This window comes from Phyllostomus discolor, chromosome 6 (assembly GCF_004126475.2).
Source record: "Phyllostomus discolor isolate MPI-MPIP mPhyDis1 chromosome 6, mPhyDis1.pri.v3, whole genome shotgun sequence".
Lineage (NCBI taxonomy): Eukaryota > Metazoa > Chordata > Mammalia > Chiroptera > Phyllostomidae > Phyllostomus > Phyllostomus discolor.
Genome location: NC_040908.2, coordinates 32,019,493 through 32,031,665, shown reverse-complemented (window position 1 = coordinate 32,031,665; position 12,173 = coordinate 32,019,493). Strand labels below are relative to the sequence as shown.

Sequence of the window (12,173 nt, the reverse complement as noted above, 5' to 3'; positions counted from 1 at the left end):
ATTTAGACTAGAAAAATATATTAATTCCAGCAAGTGTTAACCAGTTTGGGCCTGTTTTTTGAAATATACATTCAATAGTATAAAACAAGAGAATAAAATGTAGATACTATTCTCAAATTACTATTTGGTTTGTATCTACCCAGCAGCACTGTATATATATTATCAGTTTGTTTTAGCAAAAATTGGTTTCTTCTATTACTCAAGGCTAATATTCCATACTTCAGAAATGTGTTCAGTACCTTCCTGTTCTTTTGTGCTTTCTATCAGACTAAGATCTGTAAGAGTACTTCTTGATTGCTACTTCCATTTTAGATAATTTTCACTTCAACACCTCAGATTATTTGAGCCAATTCTCCCTCCATAAATGTAATTTAATCATATTATCTTGAATTTTGTGGTTCTGAAAGTGTTGCTGCTTCCCCTTTAATGTTGAACACAGTTTGGGCCATTTTGAAAAGTTCAGATTCATAAGAAAAGTGCATCTGGGAGAAGCAAAGAAAGACATGTAAATTCCTACCCCCCAGGGGATTATCAATTATTTCCTTTTAGCCAAAATACTGCCATTAGATTTAGCAATTACCCAAGTACATGGAAACTTTTTTTATTTGAAAATACAGTTTTTCTCTCTGCAACATATATTACCCTGAGGAGTCAGGTGAAATTCAAACTATATTTTAAACCTGCCAGAGGCTATTTAATGGACATCTCTGTCAAATTCATTTTAATGTCATCATTGCATTTGTTTTATTTCACATTTTGGTATAACACACTTTTGTAAACAAAGAGAAACTGTTTTCTCCTATTATAAATTTAGCAAAGGAAATGAAATTGTTAAGTAAAGAAATTCCCTCTAGTGGACAGATATATGAATGTTATTCTTGGAGGTGGTCTAATTCGTGAGAATATGTACATTTAAAAAATGTACTATAGACCCTTCTACAAGTTGCTTGGTAAATGACTACTCACCTATAAACAACAGCAGAAGCAGACAGACGCATTCACAACTAAACACACACAAGATAGAAAACCACACACGTACACGGGATCCCCCACCATTGGCATGTGATGTGAGTGGGTGGGTGGAAGGGAAAACTAATGAGAGGAAGATGTGTGGAAAAAGAGTATTAGTAGAAATGATATTTGGTGTTTTTTCCAACATAATCTAATGAGCAATTTAGTCAAGGTGGCTACTTTTACATACTCTTGGAAAATCTTAAACATCTGTTTGACCATTTGAAATCATTCAGTAAATTAACACATTGATTCCTCCCTTACCTCATCTAGGATGCTTTAATATCTGAATTTTAATAATGCTCACCCTCTTTTACCACCATTCTTTTTTTCTTAGAATATCACCAAGTTCATGCCTTTCTGCATTTATACTTTCCTCAGTTTTTAATTCCAACATCAATACTAACAACTTTTAATTTATGATTATTTCTATCCTTTGTGATTTCTAGAAATAAACTCAGATATACCTGTCATAGATGTAATTATAAGATATACATATTTTTAGGAATAGTGATCATATTCTAAATACTTAATAAATTCTCTCTCTAAATATTATTTTGAAAATTTTGTATCCAAATCACATTGGAATCACTAAATGTTCACATTAATAGAAATAGTTTAAATTTGACATCACCAAATATGTTGTCCATGTTTTCCATTCCTACTCCCAAAGATTTATAAATCTCTAAGCCCTTTTCATGTAAAAAGCTCTTGGTCTTCCCTAAGTATTCCCTTGCTGCTTTTCATTTCTACCTAGTTTTGATTGGTAATGGCTCATTTTACTTATACAACACATTGGCTGGAGGTGAAAGCTGACAAATCTCTGTGGATAAATGTTTCTCAAAGTTCAGCCAGTGTCAGAAATGCTTGTATAATTGGTAAAACTCAATTACTGGACACTCTCCTCAGGGTTTCTGATTTGGTAGATCTAGGACAGGGCTGTAGAATTTACATTTATAGCAAGTTGCTGAATGAAGCTGATACTGTTGTTGTGAGGACCACACTTTGAAAACTACTGCTTGAGATGGCATTTTCCTGCTTGCAGTGTGGAAAGGGGCACTAGTAATCCACCAGTAATCAGGCTCAGTTCAGCTCAGTGCTGAGTCAGGTTAACTTCCATACATGGAGTCAGTGAAAAAATTATTTTATTCCAACATTCTTTGTGTAGATTCATAACATTCAGCCTCAAACTACGTTTTAAGTGACAGAAACACTTAATTATGAAAGCTACCATTGATTAACCACTGGTGACATTAAGTTTACATATGCTGTTTTATTTAATCCTCAAAACTCTGTAAATTAGGTATCACAGATTTTTGTTAGATAAGTAGGTTGAGCCTCAGAGATGCAAAGTGACCTTCCTAAGGTCACACAGCTAGTAGGTGGATGATGGGAGCTTTGAAACCCAGCATGCCTTATGCGAAAGCCCACACATCTAACCACGTTTAGCCATTGTTTCTTTGGTTTCCAGAGATTATAGTTTTACCTTCACTTTTCTTTCCTTTTCAGATATATGCTTATTTTTAACCACCTAATACAAATGTCCTTGTGGCTTGTTTCCAATTTTATTCTGTGATAAAATAAAATGGACATTATATAACTAAAGGGAAAAATAAATTCTGGGCTTTGTCTCATGCAAATGCCTGTCAATGTTTAATATCATTCCACAAAGGGAGCACCTTGAAAAATGTGTCTTGTCAGGCATAGGCATGCATTCTGTTGTAGTACCTGAACATAGAAAGACTATTGTGATAATGAAAAAAATAGTAATAAAGCATGTCTTTATGTTCACATAAAGGTTGGCAGGTACCCTGAGTTGCTGTTCCCACAATATGGGAAGATTACTTATTAGGGTTGTAGTTTTACCATTTTTAGACTTTAGCATTATTTTGCAATTGTATTCCTGATAATTTCTGCAAAAATAAAAATCTGGCTTTTCATCAGTTTTTGCTCTTGCTCTTTTCTTCTGCTGGGCACATCAGGGGGCAGCTATGTGCTGATAAAACAACCCCTGACCCAGACTTGGCTTGCATGGCTCCTTGACCCTGTGCTTATCCCAGGAAGGAATTTGCTAAGGAATATTGCTTTAAGAGGCTCTTCTTCTTCCCCTCCCCCTCGTCTTCCTCCTTCTTGTCCTTTTTAACACACAATAATTATTTTCAGTTACTAATGCCATGGGATAAAGATTGTTAGACCACTTACCTCTCACAGACTGGAAGAGCAATGAAAACTAAGCAAGTCAGTGATGCTTACTTATTTGATGCAATCAGTAGGTGAGACAAACTCTTACATCTCTTCAGGCCTGAGAGATTATTATTATTGATAACAGTTGTCATTAATAATTAACTATTATTACTACTGTACCAATCTTATATAATTAGTGCTTGCACTATTATGGTTTTTAAACTTGTGAAAATTCACATAGGCTAGGCTAAATCCAATAACTTTTTATGAGTACCTTTACTAAGAAAATTGTGATAAAGATATGATTGTATGGGGCATGTTTAAACAGACATTTTGCAAAAACATTAATTTTTACAAAGGCTAATTTTGGATGAATCTCATTTATTCACTGAAGTATGTACCCCAAATGGACTGACTGCTAATAGCATCTGATTAGGCCGATGTCTGTTTTGATATTTGCATAAACCCTATCATTGTATTTACTACAAAATATTTTTAATGTTTACTCTAAAGCTATTTGGGCTGGACAGCATTCCATTTTCACCCTTCCCTAAGTTAGTCTTTATTAGTGAGGTTCTACTGTGATAAATATCCACAGGGCAGTTTACAAGAGTTAAAGACAATTATGAAGGTAGAGAAAATGCAGACCTAACTCCAAAATCCTTAGGCCATATACGCCCAACTTGGTAAGAGCAAAGATAAAAATTTCACATTATAATTTTGTAAAGATTTGTTCCTTCCACCCTTTATTCTTTCATTTACTTCAAACATATATATTTTGATAGTTTGTTGTCACTCTAAGGTTCAGCTGTTGGCATGAATGGCTGGCATTGTAAGTTTTAAGTTGTAATTGCAAGCAAGATACAAAAGATCCAGAGGGAAAACCATGGAAAGAGATAATTGCCCTGCTAATGACCACAGTGTATCTCTACATGACAAATGGTGCTGGGGGTTCCAAATAAGCCACACTGTCACTTTGGTAATGCACTCATATCTATCCAAGAGAGGGAAAATGACAGAAGCCCTTTTAACTTTCCTTCATTACATGCCATCAGCTCAGTTAACCATTTTATATATATATAGATATCCTCATGTATTGCAGAATTCTAATAAATTGCTGCTTTCTCATTTTTGGCTTAAAATTTATGGCTGTTGGTATTGATTTATTTGCTTTACATAGCATTTCTTTCCCTCTTTACAGCAGCATGCTTTTTGAATCTGAACATTCTTCTGTGTTTGCCCCATTTCAGTATTGCTTACTAACATTTAATATATTTTGCTTTTTTTTTTAATTTTGCTGACAAAGTTGCATTGATGAAAGCTGACTTGCAAGGTAGATAGCCCTGTGTGTATAAAACAAGACTGAAACCCCACATTACACCGTGGAAACCTCAAAATAACAGTTTTTACATTTTTGCAGTAACTGTTGTTTGGGTTCAGATTTAATGTTTCCCCTTTTTGGAACATTGTGCAAGAAACCTCATTTCGTAGCATAGTCTACACAAAGGCTTTCAGTCTTGAATATGTTTGTTTAGTGGTTACCCTCAGTGCTTTGGTCATCCTTTCTTTGGTTGTTTTTCAGTGTTCTAGTTATGATTCTTTAGAAATAGAATAGCATTCTTTTTACTTGTATGTTAAAATGGGGCATGTCATTTATACAGTTATTCATTTTACGTGTAATTGCATGAAATTGTCAAAGCATGTGAATTGATACTTGCCAACATACCTATCCAAAACACCCAACAATCATGACTTTATCCATAGTTCGTGCAGGGTAACTTCTGGAACACCTAGGACATTTTTGCATACTTCTCTTTAGTTAGTTTTACCAATCTTATCTCAATTTCATGAAGTTGTAATCTCTGTTTCTCATGGCGTCTCTTATCCATTGGTCAGAAGTTAAGGAGATCCATGCATTTTTCTAAAATTGAAATGGTGATAGAGAATTATTGACAATTCAATGAGATTACCGGCTACCACGACCATACCAGAAGCTATGTGCTTGCTTTTACTATTTGTTGGCTTGGTTTGCTATTATAATGTATTTTGTCCTATTATTTGAAACTTCTGAAAACCTTCATATTATGGCTTCTCTATTTCTAATTTAGGTGTGTGAACTAGAACTTTCATTAGTTTGGTCATATAATCTGAGGTGTTGGCAACTACTATATGTGACCTAGCTCATGCATAATACAATTTTGGATTTTTTATAAGAATCCAAGTTTCTTTTGGATTTTTTTTGAAGGGCCCAGCACAACCTGCCAAGAGGACTCGTGTTCCAACCAAGGTGTGTGCTTGCAGCAGTGGGACGGCTTCAGCTGTGACTGCAGTATGACTTCCTTCAGTGGGCCGCTCTGCAATGACCGTAAGTGCCTCTCTGCAGTCTACCGATACTCGTCTTTGCTGCTCTTACTGTCTGGTATCCAGGGTCTGAAAACTGGGACCCTTCATATTATCAGTGAGTAAGTTACACTGTCATAAGCAGGAGAAGCAGTCGTTTCTACAGAAAGGACAATTTCAAAACTAAAGTATTAATCAGGGATGCTGTTAGCTAAATGCTAGGATAATGGTGGCGAATTCTTTGGTTTTCAACTGTTGTAATTTTGAAGGACTACATATTGCTTTATGTAAAGAAATATTTAATTGTATAGGATTACATCTTGAGGGCTGTAGTTTCAGTAAATGTTCACAGGTCTCATTATGTTTTTTTTTTCTCTCTCTCTCTCTACCTCTCCTCAAGCCCACATCTGCCTTTCACTTTAAAAACGTGTCTAAACTTTGTCCTTGAAGTGCCCTCCCCCTTATATTTCAGCCACTTGTAGGTGTTTTTCCCCCTTTGGTCTCACAATATAAGCACGGCAAAGAAACAGTGTGCAGTGTTCACCTTATATCATGAATTATCTGCCAGGGCCTTATCTGTGTGATTGCGGTGAGGGTTCTGAGGCTAAATTAACTGGTGTATACAATGATGTTCTATTTCTTAACTTTCAAATAGACCATGATTTGCAGCATTTTATCAAAATGATAAAGGCATTTCCTATAAAACACTGCATTTCTCAATATAGAGAAAGTATTTCTGGCAAAGCTCCCTGGCTGTAAAATAGGGTACATGCTTTATATTTTTAATGCTATAGCATTTAAGGAAAGCTCTCAGATGATGGGGTAGGTGATGCGATGATTGAAGGTTTGGGCTTCCACGCAAAGACTGGGCTTGAGTGTGGATTTAAAGAGAGACTAGAGTTTGTTCGTTTTGACTTTTTCCTATTTGAGACTCTATTCATGTCAGTAGATATGTGTATCACAATGTCGAAGATGGGGGTCAAACAGTAACACTTCGTTGAACTGAGTTGTTGCCTAGCAATGTAGTACAATTCACCATCTATCTTCAAATTTCCTATCCAAAATATTGAATACAGGAGTAACCAACAACCAATGCAAAGTAAAATAGTACTTCAGAGACACCTGTAAAGATCACACCACCATAGATGGAGAAATAGTCTCTATTCTACCAGTGACATCTCCCATAGAATTATAAGTAAACTTGAAGCAATAAATATGTGTTCAAGCTATCACACACTTGCAAACAATGTATTTCTACAGATCAAATCCCACAAATTCCATTGGAGTTATATGAGTTACCTTACATAAGATTCAATAAATACTTACATGTACATAAAGCAAAGCAAGTAATATATAGATGCTTTTAATAAAGACAGGTATGTATGTTCATAGAATAGTAACTTCCTGCATTTGCTCCTGCCCCACAGAAAATAACATACACTTATTTTCAAGGACAACCAGAAGACTGATAATTTGTTATGATTTTTATTATGGCAAATTTGTAATCTTCTGTTCAATCATGACAGATATATGACTACATGTGGTCGCTGAGAGAGCTTTCTTTTGCATGAGAATATTTTTCATCTTGCTGAAGAACTTTCTCTGCCAAACTTTCCTTAATCCAGTCTCTATGTTTTACAAAGCACTTGCCATTTGGTTGTGTCAGACTGTGTATCCTTATATACCGGTTAAGTATGAAGAATATAATTTTCTCTGTGTGTCTGCTAGACATTTCCTAAAGGAACATCAAGATCCTACTTTAAGTATCGTGCTGTCTTCAAATCATTTTTACAGAAAATTATTTGAATGCTGCTCTTGGGTGATAGTAGTGGTGGTGACAATGATAAGGCTATTTGTTATTTTCTTGTAAATAAGGTAAATGTCATCCAATAAATGTGTCTCCTGATATGCCTCTTGCACAAATCAGCATTAAAATTACTTTGGAGGGCTCTCAGAATACATGCATTTTGATTAAATCATTACCTCTTAGTGGGTTGTCTGGAAATGTGAAATAGTTTCTTGGTTTGTACATTGGAGTTTTGGTGGTGAGGATATGAAGGCACAAATACATATTTAATAGCAAATCTTACTTTAATGTGAGCTATAATTTGTAGAAGGTACAAAAGTAACTGTTACCTTGAGGACATGCAATTGATATGGCAGTAAAAGTAGCACATTTTCTTCACTTTTTAAATTGATCCAAATAAACCTTGTTTCTATACCTCACTGTTTCCCTATAAGTTGCACAAAGTGAATTAGTGTGATTCCTGAGATTTTTAACAAACTCTTTTTCTGTAGGGAGATTGATTTTTAAAAAAATGAAGGCCTTTAGGACATTTCATTTTATTTATTTCTTAATAAATTTTTATTTTCAAGTTAGATATTTATTCATAAATTCTGTGACTGCAACCTTCAACTGCACAGAAAGCAAAAAAAATAAATAAATAAAACTTCTTACTTGGGGAAAGGACATACTGCCTTGCAAAAGAGACCCCTCCTACCTCCCATAGACTTTCTAAACGTCATCTCTCTGATAAGTTTCATGGAGTGGGTAAGGGTAACTGGAAACATTTATTTATGCTAGCCTAGAGATATAATCAACAATGGGAAGTGGGAAGACTTTTTAGCTTATAAGTGTAATCTTGGATAAATCATACTAATTAATGAACTTAAAAGAATCTTTCAGAAAAGAAGCACTTAGGCAAAATGATGTCAGTCTTCTTCTCAGGACAAGTGTTTGTGAAACCCATTCCCCCGCCCCCGCAAAATTGCCACGTTGAGTGACCTACTCATTGGCAGAAACAGTTGCTGTGTGTGTGAGTGTGTGTGTGTGGTAGTGTAGTGTACTCGGCCCCTCAGTTCTTTCATGTCGATACCACGTTTAGAACCCCAATGTTCTTTTTCTGGGTATTGTAGTAATCTCCAGTTTGAGTTTTCACTGCTTATTTCTTTGTCCTCCAGTTCATCAGTCTTCTTCTGCACCAGCTTTCTTCTTCCATCCTGTTCTCCTTAGTTTAAACACCGCCAGCCCTTTCTGATTCTCCTAGTGGAGGCAGTATTTTTCCTCCTCTGACTTGTAGAGTTTTGTTTATGCTGTTTTATCAGCCATCACTTTCTACCTTGTAGTTGCTTATGTTTGGTCTTATCTCCCTGTAGGATTATGTGCTTCTCCCAGGGAAAATAGCCCTTTATTTTTTAAGCCTGGTGTTTTGCGTACCATGTTGCTTGTAATTGCTGATAATAGCAACTCACTAAATCAATGTAACTAGGTGAATGAAGCTTGTATAAGGATTTCTAGTACACCTCAGTGGCCCACAACACCGTCCAAGTTCATCAGTTAGGAGTTCATGAACCTCCATCAGTTAGGGTCTGACCCTAGCTCTCATTTTCATGCTTAGCCTATTGCAGAACCTTGTTCATGTGGCACATTACTGTGAGTTATCTCCCTTAAGGCTTTCTGAACTACATTACACTTTCCCACTTTCCTCACCATTGCCTATGTTAATTTTCTCCCCTGGGGGATGTACTCATTCCACTTGCAATACATTCCTGTTGCTATACCTGCTTGAAGAAATATATTTTCATTTTCAGTCTCTACTTAAACTTTGTCATCCCATGGAGACTTCCCTGGTCTTCTGAGCTGAGTCTTACCTTTTCTTCTTCTAAAATCTTAGAGCGACAGTTTTTGTGCATACCACATTTTATAGCTATTTGCAAACTTTCTCTTGGAGATACTCACATATTGGTTGCTGGCTATAACGTCTCAGAGTTTACATTCACCATACAAAATCTACACGTTACCTCTACATCCTTGTACACATGCACACCATCCTCAAACCATTAGGCTACAATAATCCTCTTCTGCTCTTACCCATTGATCCAGAAGAGAATGTAACAATATTAGTGAATTTAATGTCAGGTTGAGGAAGATGAATATGGCTATGATCACATGGAAAATAGCGAGCATAATAACATTGTCACGTTACATTAGTATAGAAATGTTGTGTGCCAAATTACAGTTCAGCTTCAATGATGTCTGTTACCATAAGGGAATAATACATCATAGTGCTGTTATTTGGGTAGTAGGAGGGTGTGGGCACTGCCATCAAAAAACTGTTTTCAGAATTCAGAACTTTGCCAGAAGAAAATCTTTCTGATTTTCTGAGAATAGATTATATCTTTTATATGAGAATTAGAAATGTTCACTGAAACAAAAATGAAATATATTTGACTGTGCCTTGTTACCATGACATTTAAAAATATCTTCAGCTTTCTTTCCACCTTTTATTGTTATTTGAAACAGAATCCTATCTCATATCCAGTATCTGAGCATCAATATCAGAACTACTAGGAATAATGAGAACATATACAAAAATACTTGGGGTCAAAGTAACATCATTTCTCTTCCATTTAGAACTGCCAGGAGTATTAAGTTGTTAGCAGATTTGCTGCTGTTGCCATTTAGGGCTAAATGAAATTTAGCAATTACCCTGGGTGGTGTATCTCAGTGGATTGAGCACTGGCCTGCGAACTGAAGTGTCACAGGTTCGATTCCCAGTCAGGGCACATGCCTGTGTTGAGGACCTGATCAGGTCCCCAGCAGGGGGTGAGGGAAAGGCAACCACACATTGCTATTTCTCCCTCTCTTTCTTCCTCCCTTCCCCTCTGCTTGAAATAAGTAAATAAATAAACTCTTTAAAAACTAAAATAAAATAAAATTTAGCAATTAAATATATCCACAACCAGATCCTCATTGTGAGTACGGTGACTCTTCTTAACCCTGAATATTCTAGCAGTTCTACATGGTAGCTCTGAAGTTGTTTAAAACAATTCATAGGCAATATTTACTGGCAATGCCTTAGAAAAACTATCTATGGGGAGACTGCATCAGACCTGACATATTTTAAACCATAAAGGATTAAAGTGACTCTTCATACTGAGCCAAAAAGTGTAATAAGAGACAAAGAAAAGCATAGGTATGATAGAGAAATGTACTTTGTGATAGAAGTGCTTTCTTCTATTTTATATAAATTTGCTTCTCTTGTTGGTAATAGACATCATAAAAATAGATGCATAAAAAGAAGTACTGGTCTTTTCATATTGCAGTTGGGCTGTCAAATGACAGAATTTGAAGATGTGTCTGCATGAGAAAATTAAGTGCAGAGAAACACCCCAAACAGTGGAGGAGAGTGTTGCTATATTCGAAAGATCCAGATTAGTCCCCTGCATTGCTCAGCAGCTAAATGATACATGACACTAGGTGGCCTTTCTGAGTCAGTATAAACAGTGCCATTTTGGCCCCAGAAATCAAAAGGAAGGCCCAGCTGAATATCTTTCTCCTGCTAGTACTCTCTCATATTCTTGGCCTGTTTGGCTCTTATGTTGGTGCTCTTCTTCTCAGGTCTTATGCAAATGGGGAGGTGGCCTTCAGCATTCTCATTCATGTGGTCATGAGGCCACATCCCAACAGAGCTCTGCTAGACCAGGGCTTTCTTGAGAGAAAGTTATGTCAGTCACCCTGATGGACTGTTCTTAAGAGATTACAGTGGTTCTAATTCTCACTAGATAATGTTTCCAAGAGCTCCATGACCATAGTCTCTGCCTGAATGACGTTCTTTATGTGTGAGTGCATTCCGCTCAGGTTTCTCACTTTGCTGTCTAGTCCTAGCAAAGACAACAGGGACAGAATCCAGGCTGGGGGCGACGAGGGAGGGAGTTGGGGGGAGGAGTAGCATACCTGAATCTGTAGTGCGAATTTCTGAAATTTGAAGCCTTTAGGTTCACTTTTACTTTTGAAATGGATTTTACTTCCTGAGAAATGAGGCACTGAGAGCCCTTGTGAACAAGAGAAGGTTAATCGTGGTGAATTCTCAGAATCCTATATAACACTGAATAAATTTAAACAATATATATATATAATTTAGTATTCATTTATTAATCAAGAAGATATATGAAGAGAGTAAATGTTAAATAATTCTCCAACTTTATGGAGTCAGATCATCATGGGTATATTTTAAAAGAAGGAGTATTCATTTAAAAAAATAATTCATTTAGACTTTGGGAAATAGATGTTTTAATATATTTTGTTGCTGTGGATGTACCTAGCTAGTGCACAAGAAGAACTACAAAATATTTTTTATGTAGATAACACCAACATATTTTAATGCTAATGACATAATTAACAGGTACTATATATGTGTGCTATTTAAATGTTATAAGTCTTATCTTGTCAATACTCAAAAATAGTGTTTTTAATTTACAAGTGAGGACCTCACACAGAGTGTTTAAATAAGCTTTTTCTGCTGAAATGGCTAGTCATTGGCACAGAAAGGCTTTGGATGTCAGCTTGCCTAGCTTTGTACCCACAGCTTCTCCCATGGAGGGTAGATTCAGTTTCAGTGCTGTTGAACTCCCCCCCGCCGATGCGAAATTTTCTGGAGACGTTAGTAATGACTGGCATTTAACATTGTGGGCTTTTTCCCATCCTTACCTGACTCTCGATTCTTGTATTTAATTTTAAGCATTATGTTTCATGAAACGTGCTCTACCCCCCAACTGCTCAGTTGCCATTTCTAAAGATGAGTTAGAATTTTAGAGCTGTCTAAGGCATGCTGTCATTAACTTCCAGTTCTCTTATA

At 36.1% G+C, this 12,173-nt stretch overlaps 1 protein-coding gene across 34 annotated transcripts in view; it reads left to right on the top strand.

Annotated features, from left to right (window-relative positions):
• NRXN1 (neurexin 1) overlaps positions 1-12,173 on the top strand; it is a 1,086,661-nt gene that overhangs the window by 549,774 nt on the left and 524,714 nt on the right. For 33 of the 34 annotated variants that reach the window (XM_036030058.1, XM_036030055.1, XM_028514420.2 and 30 more), the window contains one exon: positions 5,441-5,560. In XM_036030058.1, coding sequence (XP_035885951.1) covers positions 5,441-5,560 — 120 coding nt within the window. Of the gene's footprint in view, positions 1-4,501; positions 4,552-5,440; positions 5,561-12,173 lie in introns of those variants that run through there. The other variant, XM_036030059.1, reaches the window with a different exon arrangement.